This window comes from Antedon mediterranea, chromosome 9, assembly GCF_964355755.1.
Source record: "Antedon mediterranea chromosome 9, ecAntMedi1.1, whole genome shotgun sequence".
NCBI classification, from domain to species: Eukaryota; Metazoa; Echinodermata; class Crinoidea; order Comatulida; family Antedonidae; genus Antedon; species Antedon mediterranea.
The window spans coordinates 21,567,747-21,588,908 of record NC_092678.1 but is presented as its reverse complement, the minus strand read 5'-3'; the positions used below and the strand labels follow the sequence as shown (position 1 = coordinate 21,588,908).

General features: G+C 31.7%; 1 protein-coding gene across 2 annotated transcripts in view; it reads right to left on the bottom strand.

The window, feature by feature from the left end:
- LOC140059501 (microphthalmia-associated transcription factor-like) overlaps positions 1–21,162 on the bottom strand; it is a 47,758-nt gene that overhangs the window by 15,120 nt on the left and 11,476 nt on the right. For both annotated transcript variants that reach the window (XM_072105430.1, XM_072105431.1), the window contains exons 2-3: positions 19,693–19,906; positions 4,040–4,210 (exon numbers count right to left, since the gene is read on the bottom strand). In XM_072105430.1, the coding sequence (XP_071961531.1) occupies positions 4,040–4,210; positions 19,693–19,906 (385 nt within the window). The remainder of the gene's footprint in view (positions 1–4,039; positions 4,211–19,692; positions 19,907–21,162) is intronic.

The window sequence follows — 21,162 nt, the reverse complement described above, 5'->3', positions numbered from 1 at the left end:
TTTATATAGACACTATATTGCTATCACTTGTCAAACATTAATTGTTAACTATTTATCCACTTGTCTACTGGAGTATTTATTACGCAGACAAATAAACCTTTTAAATTTTTTAATCAATCGATTAAATTTAATATCCTGTCCCAAGGTTGATATCTGGAATCAGACATGTTATCCTTGCATTTAAAAAACATATTAAAATCAAAAGCGGTCCCTCATTGGAGACATGATGGTTATATTCTAAATTCTTAAACAGTCAACTCTCTCAATACAAGACTCTGAAAACAAGAAACTCTTTGATCTGGGTATTGGGAGAGTTGACCGTATTTAGGAGCGAGCTGGGTACAGTACAGTACATGGAAAATGAATACTTAAAAATTAGTTAGAGACACACCTACTGTACTTTAAATGATTAGTAAATTTCACATAAAAAAAAATGTTTTTAATTCTTAAGAGAGGGCTTATACGCTGGTAAAAGTACATAAAATTGAAATCATATGGAGCCAATATAACCAATATGATTATGACTAACTACACATTATATATTTGCTTTCGCAAGAGAACACACATTTGTCTAAGGGTATCCCAAGCTGTCAGTTGTTAAGATTGAATTTACGTCATAAAACTTGGACAGTTCCAACCCACCCACGTAAGAGATCAACTCAAATTAGAACAAGCCGAGTGAGTGAGTTAGTGAAGTCGCTCTAATAATACTCTACGAAGGATTCACTAGTACTGGCGCTGCCTTGGGATTACCAAGCCGAAATCAAACTTTAGTTTTTGAAATTGTGCAATCTAATGGTAATTATAGAATTACTCGAAATCAAATGATACAAAATCAGAATTCCAGTCAACATCATAAGACTAAATTCTTTGTATGTTTTACTTAAGTGAAACTAATAAAATTTTTAAAGTTATTTATGTGTAAATATTAAATTATACAGTCATCTTTAATATTATATAATGAAAGATTAAAAACGAGCAATACAATATCAAATTGTTTTCAATTTTTAAAATACACTAAAACCAACTTTATTTTAAGGAGTGTCCTCTTAATCTCTGTTTAAAGTTGGCTGCATTGTTAATAAACATACTGTATATCCTTTCATTTGCTTTATGGGAGAGTGTCCCCGATTAAGGATGTCCCCCAAACAGGAGTGTCCCAAAGGATAGGTTCTAAAGTCTGTATTTTAATAATAACAAGGTATCATTATTCAACTGCAGTTTTTTTTACTGCAATAACATGTGAGCTTAGTTTATTTCAATGTTGAAAATTTAATAAACAGTATGTATGGACAAGTTTACAATACATTGTTCTTCATTTTAAATCCTCCCAGTAAAATTCTATATAGCTCACATTCTGAAAGTTGTTTTACCTTTAAAATTTATATTTTAAAGTATTCATTAATTAAATGTCATTTTCACTATAAAGTGAGATTTATTTAATCAACAAAACTGAGCCAAATCCTTTGGAGTAGATATTGCAGTTCATGTTTTTTCATATTTCATTTAATTATGGAACAACCTGAAGACATGTGCCCTCATCACATGGCCATTTCATCAGGTTGTCCGAGATTCATCAGATGACGGAAGTATAACACTTCTGGGGAAGTCCAACAAAGGATGTGTATCATGCATCATTGATTTTAAGTAAACAAAATAACGCAACAATTTAATTGATTAATACCTAAAAAACAGGAATTAAAATATAAATCGGGGTCAGCGTATCCATATTCCACTTTCAGTTTCATATCAACTACTTCCTGTTGACATGCATAATGTAGACAACCAAACATATCATAATTTGATTTCTATATTTGTGAAATTCAGAAATTAAATTTAATTCTTGTCTACGAAAGTAAAAACAAATTACTTGGTACGAAAGAAACGGTATCCTAATGAGAGACAAATACATTTGTTTAGGTTTAAAAATTTCCTTCTATGATTATTTTGCGTCTCTAAGATAAAATAACCCACAAGGGCCAAACAGAAAAAGCGTGACATTTTAAAATCAGTGATGGTGTACGGTATATCCCGTATTGTCGGGCGATGGGCACTACATCTTCACCAATCAATGGGTACGAATCAAGATTCAAACTAGCAATCAATGTTGCACCCTTCAAGAGGAGACCATGATAATTTAAAAAAATCTGTCATTAAATACGTAATTTTTGCCATTCTTGAAGTACATTTATCAAATAATTATAATTACATTTTTATAAATTTATAATATTTATAAACGATCGGTTATTAATTATTTCAGTTATATATAGTTTTTCAGATTCTTGTCAACATACAGTACAAAGTGAAATTCATATGAACCAATAGATTCTGTTTTCTGTATAAGTTGGAAAGCCTATCTTCTACAAGACAATGTACAGAAGTCTTGTAGTAAACTACAGATTTCCTGACGGAATTCAAAGTACTACAGCATTATCACTAATTAACTTGGTAGACAACTGTATTTTCTTCGATACAAATTTTCTTTAGAAAATATAATTTACTCATGGGATGAGAAGATAACTATTATATTAATATAGATCCAACAAAACCCAGATGTACATTTGTATAAAATGTTTCAAAATTGACACATGACAAAATATAAATTAAACATTTTGACATAAACCGTTTCGTCTGGATATTTTCCGGTTTCCCGATATACATTTCAAACTACGGTTGTCATACCAACAGCATGTCAGTGAAATTTTCCAAAGGGACCCAATTCTCCGTTGACCCAGGAAGGAAAACCGCGGAAAGTCTTTAACAGGATGATTTTGACGGATTTAAATTGGAGATCGTACTGATAAGGCAGGGTTAAAAATAAAATAACAAATGCAACAATCTTGATGACAGTTGTGCGGAGGGGAAATTGTTGAAATCCCAGGTGGCTGAAGGCGGGGGCTAACATTTCTTTGTGATCACATGCGACCTAATAAGAATAAAATCTCTGCTTTATGTTAAGACCTTCAACACAGAGAAATCGGAAATTAATATATTTATCATCTTCAATAAGTATAGTGTACTATATAGTTAATTGTTAATAATCAGTTTTGATCAATAGTTTCTAATTGATTAGGTGTTTCCATAACACACACAGTATAATATTTTCACTCTGATTCAAATATTTTTTTCTTTTAGACGTGAAAATTAAGTTAATGTTATTGATTTGTGAATAAATCTTGCACTTCCGACAATAAAATGTAAACAAATCAAAGTATGACAAGTGAAATTATTACATAATTAATAATAAATACCATATTAATAAATTGTATTACTTCCTATGAAAAGATACCATCTTATTAAATACAAAATTAAATAAATCTATATTTAAGACTGAACACCTTCAGTTTCCCCCAATTCCTGACACACACCCACATAACCCCTGTTTCCCTTGAAATCTTTTCCCTTGCGGCGGAAGCTAATCTGTTTGATCTACTGCAGACAAAAATAACATACGCAGACATCCTAAACGACTTACCGGCACATAAATGAAAGAAATTTAGGATTTAATCAATTAAATATCGACTGATAAACAATCTCTAATAGTATTGGACATTGGATTTGTACGAAACAAAACAACAGGTACTGTAAATAGTCTGAGATACTCCTGATTGTAGTGTAAAATTTAACTAGATTTGAACTAGTCACTTTGGACGAGTTGCTTTACTTTAACATGCCATGTACAAAGCATATTAAAATATTCACATACATTATAATATAAGCGTGGAAAGGTTGCCATAATTTGACAGGTGGTATTGTGTTTACAGTGCTGAATGTCTATTTTGTGTCATTACTCAGTATAGCATAGATGAAATTAAACAACGAACCGATAAGAATCTGATGGTCCTTCATTGGAATCAGATCTTTACTGTATATCAAACTACTTTAATGTGACTTTTTTTACATAAATAAATGTGTCGATCATCTGTCTTACTTTACAAATGGGAAAGTTCCAAGAATTTCAGGCAGGGAAATCAGAAATGCAAAACTCCCATCACTTTCTATTAGTTTATTGTAAAAAAAAGTTAAACAATCAACTTACATCAGTGCCTGACATCGGACTGTTCGGCATGCTCGATTGCGAACCATTCCGATTGGGCGATAGCTGTTGAAGAAACCCTGGTGATGACTGCGCATTCAAGTATTGGTGTACTTGCTGCTTTTGTCGTTCTTGTACGTGATAGCGTGTCGGATGCTGTAGCTTTGTTTTTACCTGCAAGAAAGACGACGGACAAAAGCATAAGTAATGTAGTCATTGTATTGTATTCAAATGGAGAAACCTTTTCCGATGATATTTTTTCTTCCTGTTAGATTAAGTCGTTCCTGTCTTTGTGAATACAAATTAGCATAAACGTAAATAATAACGTACTTTACGATAGAGTAATCAATCACAATGTCACAGAAACGAAAGTATTCTAGTATTAATTATTACAAAATACATCCCATATTTATGGAAGCAACCTTCCTACCCATTCACATATTTTGAACCTAAATACACTTGGCATCACCTCCCTTTCAACCAAGTCAACGATTCCCATGAATATACATTCAAACATTTCCTAAATATCGGTTCAGAATCAAAACAAGTCTGAACACAACTCAAGTTAAAGACAATTAAAACCACTTTGTTCGAGTTAAAAATCATATCATTTACCAAAATATGCATATAGAACTTCATAGAAAATGTGTGGAACACTGCAGATGAGAAATGTACAGCATGTCAAACCAACATAGTGTCACCAATTTTTAATGTCATTATTAAAATAAATGCTACTTAACCTAGGTCACAATCTGGTTATGACAAGCTTATTTAAATTTGTATTAATTACTGAATGAAAGCCAAATTGCAGGAGATTCTTATATCAAAAAAGCTATAGCTTTTCTGAAGGACATAGCTTGTCCTGCCAAGATAGGAACTTGTAAAAGTCCTTATGTCTGGCTGCAATAAAATACCACCAGTACTACTTATTCTCTGCGGCGTGCAGTGTCTGTTAAGGGGTGTGGAACTGATCGTGTGGCAGCCACAGATAAACTCTTTGATCTCCAAAGCTCAGCTTCAGTTGTTATATTGCCTTGGATAGTGTTCATTAATGTTTCTTATCCCTCAAGGAGGAGCAAGAGGATGGGAAAGGAGAGAGGAAGAGGAAGGGAAAGGAGAGAGAAAAGGAAGGAAAAGATTGAGAGGAAAGCATTATAAATAATAAACTTTAAATTGCTATACATGGTGGTATAAGACAAGATTACCATGTCCAAAGAAACAACTCAAGTGGAGAGCATTATGCATAGAACCCACCGTATCCACAGACAAAAAAAAATCACTATCGTCAGACCCTATGATTATACTTATCATGAACTGTAGGTATTATTATGTTCATCATTATCTTATTATAATCACTATTTGTTGTTATTGACCATAAGTGAGTTTAAAGTTCATAACACTCTCATGTCCAAACTGTTTTACAAACTGCGGTAAATTCAATTTGCGAGTTTAATAGAAATATCAAAAAAGTTGTGGTTTTCTTGATATTTTATAGAAGGTAAAAATTTGCTGAATCATGGGGTAGTAAGGGATATCAATATCCACGTCTGACAGGTTTATTTCGTCTGTAGGTTTTCATCTATCAACTATCATCAATATCATACACAACACTAAAAGAATCTTTCCACAAGGTTCACAGAACTTTTCCTATCTCTAGACTCTTCCATTATCTGTCAAGGGCAGAAAACCACATTGTCATTATGCACAGATTGCAATAATTAATCATTTTCTTTCAGTATCCTGATATTACAAAACAAAAAAATTATTATAGAGTCAAAAAATATTTTTTATTAAATTAAAGTTACTAAATAAATATAATTTCCATATTCCATTATGTAAGATAGATTATGAAAAATGGATTATTAAAAAAGAAATCAAGGATTTTTTTATTACTATTGTAGGTTTTCCTCTCTAATGAAAGAATCATTAATTGCACCCTTCTCATCAAACCGTTATAAACATAAATATGACTAAAATGTGTATAAAAACATTGTACTGTATATATATTATAACGCATTTTCTCACCTTTGGTATATCACAAACTGACTGATGATACTAAATGACAGGGGATATCCTAAATCAATTGTACAAATTATTGCTACATTTGGGGTGAACTTGCGGCCAAATCCTCGCGAGGGAGTATTGGGAAATGTTGTAAATTATTTCCTTCATTCATTCATTCATTAGTGGAAATCATCATTTCCTTTTAAGTTTTATTGTCATTTGCATATACAGTAAAACAACATATATACATAGAAATTGTGTTTGCTCTGAGACACAAAATACAGATATAAATAACAAAAAAACTAACATCACATCACTCTTGTACGGTTTCCCAACTAGCATTCAGCAGTTCCCGAATGTCAGCTGGATAGAAGCTGTTGTGAAACCTATTTGTACGAGAAGTGATGGACCGGTATTGTTTACCGCTACATAACATCATCGTAACATCATCTTTAAAGAATAATTAGGGACCACTTCAAAATTATTTTACTGCAGTTAATGCAGTGAAGTACATCTTGTTTATTTTTTAACTTGCCTTAATGCAACTATTTAGCAAGTTTTTTTCTGTGTTATTTTCATGGTTCATTAACTTCTACAATGAAACAAACTAAAATGATATTACTGCACTAAAAGATTTAATTCTTAAGTAACTACAGCAGAGTTTTGAAATCATCCCTTATGAAAGGAAGAGATAAAACTAACATTTATCAGAACAAATTATAAAAAAATTATCTAGGAATGTAACCTTGCATAAATTTCCAGGGACCTAGAAAATCCCAGGGACCTAAAATATCCCAGGGCAGGGTAAATGAACACAGCAAGAAATGCAAACCACAAGACAAAGTATCATCATTTTTCATTGACGTAGGAACCTATTTTTGACCGGTAAAAGTCAGGGGTAAATTAGCCGCTAAAAATAGCAGCCTACAATTGACGACAATGATGACAGAGAAATATAAATATATGAGAGCTTATAACTAACAATTTATTATATGTTGCTAATTGAATCAAATCTCACATGAGTAGAGTGAACGACTGTAACAAGGTATACCAACGTATCATTTCTCCTGGGATGCTCAACAAACAGCTGAGTTTGGCTAGCCCCAACAAACAGGGTCAAAACATGACGTCTTTAAGTCACATGATAACAACTTTAAACAGTATTCGTACTCGTGACATCATCAAACGCTTGCGTATATCTGTTCATTCAAGTGTTAAGTAGAGATTGCCATCTCTTCGTATCAGGTGCTATGGACATTTCACAAAGGTCGTCCCCAGCTGCTGGAAAATACCAGGTCAGTACAACTCCAGTTGTACGTTAAGACGTCTGTTGGCGCTAACGGCTGATTAGAGAGATGAGAAATCCCGATTGACATGTCTTGCAGATCTGCCATCTCATGATATCAAACCACAGAGAATTTACAAGGCAAATCAAAACAAACCATTCTGGTTATCAATTAATATGATAAACGTACTCTCTTTAAGATAACTTTGTCTAGGGCCAGTGTCTTTGATGAATTAATACTTAAATGACACTCATCAACGATTCTCTACGAGATAAAACCTCAACTAACAGTGATTGCCAATTAATACTATCATTTTAATTTGACCTAAATACTATCAAACAGTTATCGCAGTATAACTTTACTGAAATTGTAAAATTTTAAAGTCAACGAGATAAAGCACAGATTTCACTTGCCTTTTCATTCCTGCATTTTTTTTTAAAGAAAAACAGTTATTATTGCTTACTTATCATGCGAAAAAATGTTGTTTTATTAATTTTATGAATTCTTTCGAACATACTGTAGCAAATGGGCAGTATAAATGGGAACAACGGTTAGATCAAGACACAACTTTGCACTGATTACTAGCTGCATTATGGGAGTATGTTTCCATATGTGTTTGATCCAAAAAATGAGTAGGGTAATGTTCAGCGCTTAGAGGTTTCACAACATTAGGTGCTATAAATATAGAATAATCTTAATGTTATTATTTAGGGGTACTGTATGCATCATGAACGAGACTTCTGTGATGTTGGAAGGCTTAGGGAGGGGAGCTTACATAAACAATGGCGTCCTTTAGTTTTTTAGCTTGTATAAACGTACACGTATGCAGCAGTATTACGAAAATAAATGATGCTGGTATGGCTTCATTCACCATTATGTTGCATTGTTGAAATCAGTTTTAAAAAAAACTCCTGATATAAAGATTAAATACTTCTAATTTAACTCTGTAACCTTGACATAATCTGAAACATTTTCAAGAAACATGTTTAATAATTATTTTTCTCGACACCGACTAAGAAGGAAACTTGTGGGTTGCGATCTTGCCAGAAATGTGAATGCTGAAAATCATTATAAATACTCTGACCAAGAAACTCCCTAGTTACAATTTATGCAAGGCAAATGTTACTTCCTGCAGAAAATCAACCAATTATTAGATCTTTATCTCCAAATAAGGCATGAAAGTGTTAGAGGTAATATAAAGTTTTGAATGGCCAGAAAAGAGCACAATATTGGAAAAATTATACACATTAATAATAATAATAAATAATATTTACTCAGAAAAAGTGTATAAAGTACATAACTTGACTAGAGCAAGTAATAAACAAATTATTACAAAATACATAGAATATAAAATTAATAAAAAAAAAACAGCTTTTCCCACATTTTTTTATCTGTACAATGATTTCTTAGATTAAGCTTCTTTATATACTATGGATATATTATATAATCAATGTATTCCGAAATAAAAAGATGAAGGAACAAACTAATTTAGAGTAGATTATAGAAAATAAATTTGTTCTTACCTTTATCCTATTAATTTATTTAACAGTTTAAACCGGTGTTTATTTTAATTCTATTCTAATGGGTTACAGTAACTAACTAGTATTTAGTGTAAATGATGCATAAAGATACATAACGGAAAACAAACCATGCACACAATCAGTGCTTTTACGGTCACAAAGAAAATCACAAAAAAAAAATCAATGGAACTTAACAAAAGAACTTAAATTCTTCCGTCGTATAATAAAAAGAAATTATATGCATGGTGGATAAATTCTAGATTTTATTAGTCTGAGTGTCCTACTAACATTTTTTATTAAAATCCTCTTAAAATGTTGGCTCTTCCCATATCATGGAACTTATAGTCTAATTTTTTTTTTATAAATAAATAGTTGGGCTTATAAAACACTTACTATGTTCGTTTAATAACAGTTTCATTTTTTTTTTTATTTCTACCATATTTCACTACTTCAATTTTATAATACTTTGTTATTATTTTAAGATAAAGTTACAAATTGTAACGTGTTTTGTGTCTTTGTTTGTTTTATCTCAGCCTATTATTAGTGGAGGTTTTTATTTCTTGGTTGTAAATTGAATAAAATAAAAAACAAGAAAAACTGTGATATAATTAGTTGTTACCTTTTGATTTATATCGTTAACACAATGGAGGTGGGGAAGTATCCTTACCTCTGGGCACTTAGTCACCACCTTCAAGGTGGAAGCAAGCAGAGGAAGAACAACCTCCAAATCTGTACGACATAAAGTTACCACCCAACTCAGGGGAGTTGAGCACCGGTGATGAGCAAGCTAACAGAAACAACTACTAATTAACGAGCTGTTTTAAACGAACCAAACACTAATTAGCAATCATGACTTTAATGTTGGCAACAGGAACAGATAGAATTAAGATTTCGCATGATAGTTGTAATACGAAGGATTAACAAATTAACTGACGTGTACCAGAGGGGGCGTTTCCGAGGCAAACTCCCGCAATTTTTAACGGTTATTGCTAGGATGAAGGGGGTTAAGTATCCGTATAATATTAGCGGATTATGAGACAGGTAATTGCATTACGTTGTGTTGCTTGTAATTAGACAAGAAGTGTAAACAAATACTTGTTAATCTTTAAGTACTTCCCTGTCCTATTCACAGCAATACTATATAAGCTAAACTTTCAATTCTTTATGATTTTATTTTTACTATAGTAATAGTATACAATTTCATATCAACTTTATGAAACTAATACAGTATACCCTTCCTTCTCTATAGGAGACACCTATATGATGACATATGTTCCTTATAAAAGAACAAGGGGAAATACAGTACATTATAACAGTAAGGCCTCTATTAAAGTGACACTTTCTAGTTTCTACAATATTTTAATGTGGTTATTTTAAAAGATTTATGCTAAACTTTAATTTCATTACTTTATGATTTTATTTTGTACTATACAGGCCAATATCAACTTTATAAAGCAACTCAGTTTACTATAGTATACACTTTGATATCAACTTTAGCTATCAAATTCAGAGTACTTTTCTTTTGGAACATCACTATAATGGAGATACCTCTAATAAGGGAACATGTTCCTGATAAAGCAACAAGGGGAAATATATTTCAACAATAAGGCCTCTATTAAAGGGACACTTTGCATTTTATACAGTATTTTAATGTGGTTATTTTAAAAAGATTTAATTAAAAAAATAACAAATTCTTTGTATTAATAGTTTTATAAACTTTTCATATTTTAATGTTTTATTTTAAAAGATTTCATTTTAAAAAAACTAACACATTTTTTGAACTAATAATTTTGCAAACTTAATTAAATATTTTTAGAACAAAAAAATTGAAATCACATCATCATATCATTAGTAGTATTAAGTACTAATTATTCAATTATTTTATAATTACTTAAATTTAATCTTACAAATCTTTTAAATTAACTCTGAAAATTCCCTTTAGGTAAGAAATCCTGCTTCGGTAAGCATACGCCATCCAACTTCTGATAATACTACAGAACAGCATATTGCATCCATTTGGAAAACTATCCGATGGACGGAAGCCAAGTTCGTTCGAGACAAGATATCCCAACGGAATGACTGGCGACTCAATACAATATTCCTAATGGAATCACTGGACTATCCCTCGCAGAATTCTCAACGGAATGCATTCCAGCGATCTTCAAGTGAATCCTGTAGAGATTAACTTCTTATAGGGTGGACGCCAAGCTACCTACACTAGAACTTCATTTAAGAAATGTTGATTTAATTTCCCCTTTTCTAGGAAAACTTGAACCAACAGATTGTCTGACGAGTATATCTTCACTCCATTTGCTCAGTCTTGTCAAAATAATGAAGAGTCACTATATCTTGCGACCAGAAAAATTCAAGTAAAAAATATGTATCTAAAATGCCAATACAGTACCTTGTAACAAAAAACCACAAAATATTTCCGCAACAACAACTTCAGAATTAATTAAATTTCAGTAGATAGATTTCGGAGTTTAATAGTGCAGTAAACGTCCTAAAACATTTTATAATCATTTAACATCATAAACAAGTCTGTCGCAGTTGAGTGATTTTTACTGTCACAGTTGAGTGATTTTCAAATAATGTTTTTGATGAGTTAATCTGGTTGTTTACTCTGATCTATCAACTATCTATGATACTTGTCAAAAATAATAATTACATTACAAATGCATAATTAAGAAGGCTTTACTTGTTATTATGATGAAAATTAGTTGAATTCTTTAGAAATTTTCTGATTGATTATGTCTCTTTAAAAAAAAAATATCATAATCTGAAACACTAGCCTTCCCGCATTTGAAATAATTCTTGATTTAAAATGACAATTATTGTTAGACTGAAACATCACCAAATGTTCATGAAACGACAACGTATAAGTGGAAGTTAATTGTACGTAAAGCTAAAAGATAAAATCAGATGCAGAAGCTATCACAACAGTAACATGTTACAAAGCATGTGTAAAGTTTGAAAGTCCTATTTCTTCCTTTTTTTGTGTCCTAAAATGTTTAAGAAATGTGTGTTTTGATATTTCTACAGGTAGGTGGAATTTAAAATAGTGTGGGTACCTAATTTTTACAAATTCAACAGGTGAACTGTGGTATAGACAGGTGAGGAAGGCACTAATAAGACAGGTGGGGAAAGGCACTAATAGGCTAAGTAGACCATCAGGTTAATACAATGATAATAAAAGGAAATGACGGAGGACCAATGAGGGCACTAAGCCAACAGGATATGAAAGCTGACAAAATCAGAAGATTAGGCCTACACTTCAGTGTTTTACTAACAGCACACTAGATTGTGAAAAGCTTTGATTTCACATTCTATGAGACAATGCCAAGGGAAGCGGAGAAATGCAAGACAGGGGATAATTGATGAGTCAACGCGTTTGAAAGACAAAACTTATCATGTTTTACATGTAAAGTATTATTGAAACCAAACATATAGAAGAAATAGAAAACATTTGAACAAAAAAACAAAAAAAACATTTAATAGGTGGAAAAAACAATGAAAAAGATGCCATTACTGGTATATTATTATTTCAGGAAAATTGAAACAAAATACATCCTACTAACTATGTTCTCCTCAAAAGAGCAATATTAGAGAATTTAACATCCCTAAATAGTACAGTCCACAAGCATCTGAACATTTCATCATGAGCAATTTCATCATGAGCATCTTCATCATGAGCATCTTTATCATGAGCATCTTTATCATGAGCATCTACATCATGAGCATCTTTCTCAATCTCAATCATCCTCTTCTCACACATACTACGGCTGGACTAAATAAGTTGAAATCAGGCAAGTTATATACGAAATTCCCAATAAACAGTAAATAAAAAAAAATGAGCCATATCTAGAATAAATCTTAACCAGTTGAATTTAAGTGCTATTGTTAAATCAGTATCAACAGATGGTATGCGTTCGTAGTACATAACCATATGTAGTTAGTAGCAGTGTTTATTGGATCCAAAATTATAAAGCATAAAGGAGAAAGGGTCATGTCAGGACTGAACTATGCAATCTGTAATTAAGCATTACACCAGTTTACAACACCATGAACTTTTTTTTTTGTGTAAACAGGACCAACGGCTTAAAGTTCTATCCAATGGACGAATCATGATAGTAAAGCAGTTTTCTCGAGGAAAGCAGGACTTTTCTCATAAAGTCCACACTGCGATCTTTTTTTTTCTTCTGAAGCTGAACTAGTCTATGCTACTTAAACCTAACCCTCAAACAAAGTTAGATACACAAACCACAAGTGGTGTTGATAGTCTATAAAGTGCTAGCTTTACCTAGATAAACCAACATTGGCCATTCTATCCACGAAGAGAGCTACAACTCGAATAATATATAACAATACATTATATTAAATAATGGTACATTACATGAACCCTGCCCTCAAGTGGGAGCATCCCAACACACAATTATCATCATTTATATTTAGTGTTTGAACCAATACCACTACTTTATTAAATTCCCTATTTGAATTAGATTAAACTGTAACAATTTCTAAAATAAGTATCAATACTCCCTCTCTCCCTCCGTCCATCCATATGCTAAACTTCTACCCTTTCAACAGCCACGTGGACTTTTAAACCTTCAACTTGCTTAGCTACATTCATGGGTTATACAGACAATGCACACTATCAAACCAAGTCCAACATGCATCAAACATATTTCATTTAAATAATAAAACATTTTTATTGATGACATAAACCTACTTTATATCAAAATGCAATAATAGTTACAATATTTGTTATTTGATTGTGTTGTAAAAAGTGCAGCACCAACCATGTTTGACTTTAGAATGTTTGTATGGACATCGTATCTAGTGTTTTACAGCAATAAATATCAATCAATCAATCAATCGATCAATCGACTTTATTTCCATTCACCATTACAAGTTTTGATAATTTTTACGTTTAATAATACTAATAGTATATTTTCAAATGCCCTGTTTTTATCTTAAATACAATTTTCTAGTTTTTCGTTGTAATACAAACAGTTTTAGCTTGTGGCCATTGTTTTATAATTGTAGTATTTTTAATATATAGCAAAATAAACAAAAACCACAGGGATTTTTTTAACTGGAATGACTTGGCACTATGATGAAGGAATAAAAGTATAATTATCTGCATATGCTCATACCACAATAAGTGATAACTTTGGTATCAAACACATATTCTAACCAATTAAAGAAATAAAATAAAAGATGCAGGTGAGGAAAGAAGTTAGCAAGGCAGAGGGTTTGGAGAGGAGGGAAGATGGGTAGTAAGAAAAAGGGTGGAAAAGGGAGTTGGGTATGAAAGGGAGTTTGGTGGGAAAGGGAGTTTGGGATAAATGCCATAGCAAGGCAGAGGATAAGAAGGGGAGGGGAGGGGAAATGTTGCTGTGAGGGTGGGGAAAGGAGGGGAGATGGGGTTGCAGGGCAGAAGGTGGGGAGGAAAGGAAAATTGGGTAGTAAAGCAGCGACTAAGAGATGGGTTTGCAAAGAAAAGGGTGGGGAAGGGGAGATGCGGTAGCAAGACAGAGGGTGGAAGGATAAAGGAGAAATGGGGTAGTAAGGAAGAGATTACTGTAAGTAAGAGATGGGGTTGCAAGGCAGAGGGTAGATGGAGTCTCCACATATACCGAGTACCATAAGCCTTTGTTAAGTGAACTGCATTACCACTTTATTTTAAAGTACATTCTTGAGTTATTTATTTATAGTTTAAGCAAGATTCTCTTTCTACCTTGATTTATCTATAAAAATATGGTACAATCTTGGTAAGACTCCATATTGCACATTTATATGGTTTTTATATAGTTTAGTTGTGAAAGTTTATAACACATGTCTGCCGTCTAATACATATCTATAAGTTGTCAAAAAGTGCAGTAAAAGCACAATCTCATCAAACGACTAAAAAACCATCAAATCACATACTAAACACGGAATCTTTACCACTCGGTTCAATCTTGTCAATAAACATGGCCACAAAATTTTATATCAGAGATGTGTACAAGCAAAACAACACTTTATAAACGAATCAAAGAAACCAGTATTATTAAACTAAATCTCAATAAAAATGGTGTTCATACTATAAAAGTTAACCAGTGTGATGGGTTGAACGTATACATTGGTTTTCTTTGTTTTAATATATTAAACTTTCAACCATCACTTGTGTTACAAATTACGAGCCAACAAATCAAATAACCTAGTCCATCATGACTATTATTAAAGAATTTTATACTAACTATAATTTTTGGTTACAAATATTTGGTTACATTTTAAGAAAAAATGTCTTAAATAAAAATCGAAATTGTAGTGATTTAAAGATACTGCATATCATTGTATGCAGTGGATACAAAATGTTAGCCAAAAATATGCACATTCAAGTGGGATTCGAACCACTAATCTTCAAATCCCTAACTTGGAGTCATGCCATTATACCACCAAGCTTGCAATTGGTAACTAGGTTTAAAATTGGAACCTAAATAAGCAGTGAATACTACAGAACATTATTCCCGTCACCAGATCTTACAAACATACATGGTTGATCTGAAATCTCTAAAAATAAAAACCTAAACTAAATGTATTAGATTACGAATATATACAGTATTGGGCTGATCACCTGATCAGAGAAAACAATTTTGGACTCATCACATGATCAGGGAGAATAATTTCTCCTGAATCACCTGATTCTGCAAAATATAACGAAAAATGAAAGTAAGCAATAACAATAGTTTAATATCAAAATCCTGTTACATGTAAGGACTAGATTTTATATCCTAAAACATAAAAACTTAAAATGTTTCATCATTTATAATTTTAGATTTGAGCAATTTTAACTTGTTATTGTTTTTATGAACTTTAAATGTTTGTGGCTTTATACATTACACAAAAAACAATGAAATGTAATTTCACAATTATTTTAGAAAATCAACAAACAATTATGTAACACGGAAATAAAAATGTTAAAGTATAGTTAACAAATGAATATACTGCACACATTTTGAGAAAATCAACTTTAATTTAAGGCCATGAATATTTAAAAATAAACTAATTAAAAAATATTAAATATTTTAAATAACACATGTTGTCCAAAATAAATTAATTTTGAAAATTTAAGGCTGCAAAAATAAAAATTAAAAAAAAACAACTTTTGATTGTGTTTGATAAATATGTTGACTAGCCGGTATAAAATAAATATTTTGTAGTTTCATTTTAATCTTAAAGGAAATATTAATACGAACTATAGTGTTGAGAAGCAACGAAACCAAAAGGATTGATTGCTCGATTGATCCAACTAGTGGTAACCACTAATACCATAATAAGCTCACAAAGTCCTTTACTGATATTTCAAATAATGATTCAGAATTTAATATTTGAATTATAGATTTTAAAGATGTCCAGTCTTCTTACATAAAACTGAAAAAAACTGTCTAAAAGAAAAGAAGTTAATATAGAACATGATCCAGAAATGAATATTTGAAATATAGATTTTAAAGATTCTTACATAAAACTTAAGAACTGTGGAAAAAGAAATAAGTTAGTGTAGAACATGGACAGAGGTAGCAATTGTAGGCCAAAACAGAGAAGTGTGGAAGGCAAAAGTTTACAGTACAGTAGACCCTATTCTATTCTCCTAAGCAGGGAATAATTTCGCCAGTGTAGCATAGCAAAAAGCTATACAAAACAACCTTATTGCTACATATTTCTAAAATTGCTTAGCAAAAAAAAAATTTTAAAATGAAATTTTTCTCTGCTAAGGGGTGTAGAAGTATATTCTTCTTTAATTATTAACGAATGAAATAAAGATATAGTAAAATAACTTTTTTTTAAATAAACATTAAACTTTTCCGAAGTTCAAAATTAGTAATCTGACCCTATAGTAATGTTTCGAATAATGCTAAAAATGTTTCAAATTGGCTAGAAGCCGTTTAATAATTTGTTGAATTGTTCAAAGGTATTAAGTCATGGTAACATTAAATATCAAAAATGTTTTAGTTAAAAACTTTAAACTACATATAGTATATCCAGTAGAAATTAATAAAGAATATTTAAATCGAGAAAAGAGATTTAAAATGAAGATTTGTTATGGTTGCTAGGATAAACAAAGCTTACCGGACGATACTGCTGACAGTAACCATACTGATTCTGATTGGCCTGCTGCTGGTAATAGTACTGCTGTTGGTGGTAAAACGGCGCACCAAAATTATGACCACCGTGATTATAATACGCGCAGTCTACCATTTTAAGTTTCAATCAAGTATAAATAAGCTTATCTCTACTATACTACTGTCTGTTGCTCAGGTTCCAGCCCTCAACAGTGCATGAGTGAAAGTGATATAAGTCGGCCTAGCATTACTAAAATCAAGAATGACGGCTACACACATCTTTGCAATGCTTTTTAAGCTCAAACTTATTTCCCTCTCTTGTGTGTGTTCACTGTGACGACGACGTCACTTTCCTGAATTCTAATTGGCCCATGAACTTGAGTGTACGATCCAATACTTGCATATCATTGTACATTAGGCATACTACAATATTTTATGGTGTTTCTATTAGCCAATAGGAAGTCAGATAATTCATACAGATTTTATAAGTTTCAGGTAATTTCCATAGTTGTATTTTAACATTAAAAAAACTGATGAAACACTAAAAAAACTGATAAAACATTAAAATAAAATAAACATTTATTACATAATTTAAAACCTCAAATAACTTCATAATAAATAATAATACATAAAGAAGAAAATACTTTAACCATATTATGATCGTTTTAAATTTGATTTATTAAATTGATTTTTCATCTAAATTTAAATGTATGATGTGGTTTGCAGACTGTACCATTAATAAACAGGGGTGTTTAATGAATTCTCTACTTTTTTAGGGTAATAGACTATATCCGTTTATCCATGTAAGCTAGGCACGAAATAAATCTTATCATCATCAATCATTACAAATTCATAAATTTAAAATTTGAGGGGGAAGGATTTGTATTGTGTCTACCTATCTCTTAAATAAGCATAATTATAGGCTAGTACACTTTGTGGTTCATTGACATATTAAAATTAAATTCAATTTACCACTGATTATACTAATTATGAACATCCTTTTCTAGCTTTATATTTCATTTTTTAATCTTAATACTTCAAGCAATTCATTGCGAAGATAAATAAATATTATGAAATTAATTTATGCGAGTATCAATGATTAATTAGGCGGGAAAATGAGGAAATTATAAAGGAATTTGACTAAGAGAAAGGTCTTATATCTTAATATCCCTACGGAATAATTGATCCTCATAAACGACATCCAAAGGCTTTCTACCTACGGTAAAGTTATATCCTAATGTTATTATCATTTCATATTTGTATGACTAAGGCGGGAAGGCCTAACAAGCATTTTGTTGGGTATCCTAGAATTATTTTTCATTATTAATTATTATTCATAATTATTATTATAATTCAGTCATTAATTAATTATTTTGGATTTCATTCATATCCATAGAATTTAACAGTATATAATACTAATAGACAATATGTTATTCAAGAAAATCTGACAAAAGTTTACATTTAGGTTGAAAAAATAACTATAAAAACAAAAAGCTCAATCCACTTTTTCTTAAATTTCAATTTAGCTAAACTTGCCTATTAGGCTATTTAGCTGATTATTTTAAGCCACATACCAAAGCGTACCAAGCCTGACAAAGTATTAAAGTACATAGCTGTCTGTACAAACAGTAAAATATGCTTATAGCCCAGGGTGGGCTCATATCTGAGTATTATGGTATCAATGTACATTGTAAACCATATCAAAAGTACTTTTGCAGATTAAAGTGTGGTGGTTAAAATTAATAATTGACTGCAAGCAATAGCAACTAAATGCACATTTTATAACAGGTTGTTCAAAAAACCTCTAAAAAACACTTTCACAGTACTTAGTAATAGAGTTAATAATATAACATTTAAAAATCAATCATTTGACAATATATCATCATAAAAAAGTTCTTTGATTATCCTCTTGAGTTTAAAAGACTGACGTAAAACTTCATAATTCTTAAGTGCGCTTTTAAAGATTTACAGGAAATTATACAGCTTTTATCGGAGTGTAAATAAACAGTTATAAATTCACAAATTCTTTAAAGTTCTAACAAAAATAGGTCCCAGGTCCCTTTCAATCTTTTAATCCCTCCTGCGGGAATGGAAGTGCATGTGATTACAGTTTATTAATTTTAGAACATGGAATGGTTACATATTTAGAAAGATACTTTAAAAATAATATGATTATGGGTCAGATATAGAGCAGGTCAAACTGAAGATGCACTTTGAGGCCCAGGTCAAATTTAGAACACCCTAAGAGAGTAGTAGTACAGTAAATCTATTTGACAATAAATCAACAATACAAACGATCTTTCATTTCAAATTTCCTTATTAAAAATGTAGAAGTTTGGAATATTTATAATAATTTGGAACATCCTTATCCTAAAAAAGAATTTTAAAAAATGATCCTAAATTAGCTAATCTAGGAGAAGATTAGTCCAAATCAAAAAAGACTAGAACATCTAAAAAAAAAAGCATGTCCACCACAAGATTTCCACATCTCATGAACAGGCTTGCCCGTTTTAGAACAGACTAGCCCATCACAGAATAGACTCTCAGAATCTCAGGAAAAAAGAGCCCATCTCAAAAATGATTAAAGACCATCTAAGAACAGACAAGTCCATCTCAGAATAGACTAGCCTATATTATCAGAACTGATTAACTCATCTCACAACAGATTAGCCTATCTAACAGCCGACTGCCTCATCAGAAGATGATTTTCTCAGGAAAAAAAATCAAAGTAAGATACTTACCACAAGAACATCTTTGGGAACTTCTGGTATAGTTGCCAACTGCTGCTGAAGCTCAATTGGTCTGGTCTGATTGAGTGATGTACTGGCAAAGTTGGCATTCTGTTGCTGTTCTAATAACTCCTGTTGAGCAACTTGCTGTCGCATCAACTCCTGCTTGAAAAGAACCCGAGAGGTCATCTGAGGGTCGTTTAGAGAAGAGTTTCTTCGTAGAGGACTAAACATAAAAAAAAAATTAATATATTAATACATTTTTCTTTAGTCAATGATATCATTCCATTGATAGCTGAAAAGATGAGATATTTCAGTACAGATATCATGGATGTGTACTCTATGTGTGAACAGCAATTAAGAAGGATTTGTGTGCACAGTACGAGCGAGTTTGTTCCAATGTGAACCGACAGTCGGAATATCGTTGATAATACAATAGAATAACATGGGTTAGTGATAAAAAATGCTGTTAATCCATAAAGATGGATGACTTGCCAAGAAAAAAAACTGGGATACTGGGTACTATCATTGACAAATGGTAGAATCCCTATTAAGGGCAGCACATACTGTAGGTACTCCAGGAAAGCGTTTCTTAAAGCTCTGTCTGCACTATCAAACTTGTTCGACCAAATAAAGGAAGACAGAGCTTTATAGAGGTTGGCTAGAGTTAAACATTACATTCCTTTATTTGTTTCAAAAGAAAGTTTAATTTAAGTGTCACAAAGGAGTGGTCTTTACTGTATTGACAAACATGCCATGTACATATTTTTAATCTTCTATTTTTACCTTGACTGTGATTACGATAATAATTGAATAATTGTCTGCTAACTTTCAAATATGGGTTACTTTGCACTTGTGTGTATATTTTAATTGCATCAATCACTATTTCAGTGAAAAACAATTATTCTTATTAACTGTTCTGTAAATTTAATTCAAACAACCATGTGAATAATTTATTTAAAAGATATTATTAGTGACCCCTTATTTATCTTTGTGAAGCAGAATGCAGGCTAACGATAAACGACGCTATCAGGTGTAGATAGGAGGTTAATGGTGCTTAAGGCTTCTTAAAAATCATCTTTGAAACAGAGAAAAATGCACAGCTTGCAAAACCACAATTCATCGCCATGGTAATTAACAAGCTCGTCTTAATGCCGAGTGTAAGATTAAAGTGGTTATCAGGCTGGGGCAGATAATGGGCACCTCCAAGGCCGATAGGCTGGGGTTCACAAGCTACCCTCGGGGAATCCGGTAAGGGGAGATAAAAGAAGGCTGTGCCTGGTTACGGAAGCAGGCTCCATGTGTAGCGAAATGTAGGCCAAGTTGATAGATCAGGCGCGAACAGGAGAGAAAGTTAGATAGCACATCTAGTAGTACTTACTAAATTCTGTTTAATTACACTCAAACTGCTGTCAGCCTTATCTACTGTGTAAAACTAACACAAAGTAGTGTAATACGAATTGATAGGGCAGCGAATACATT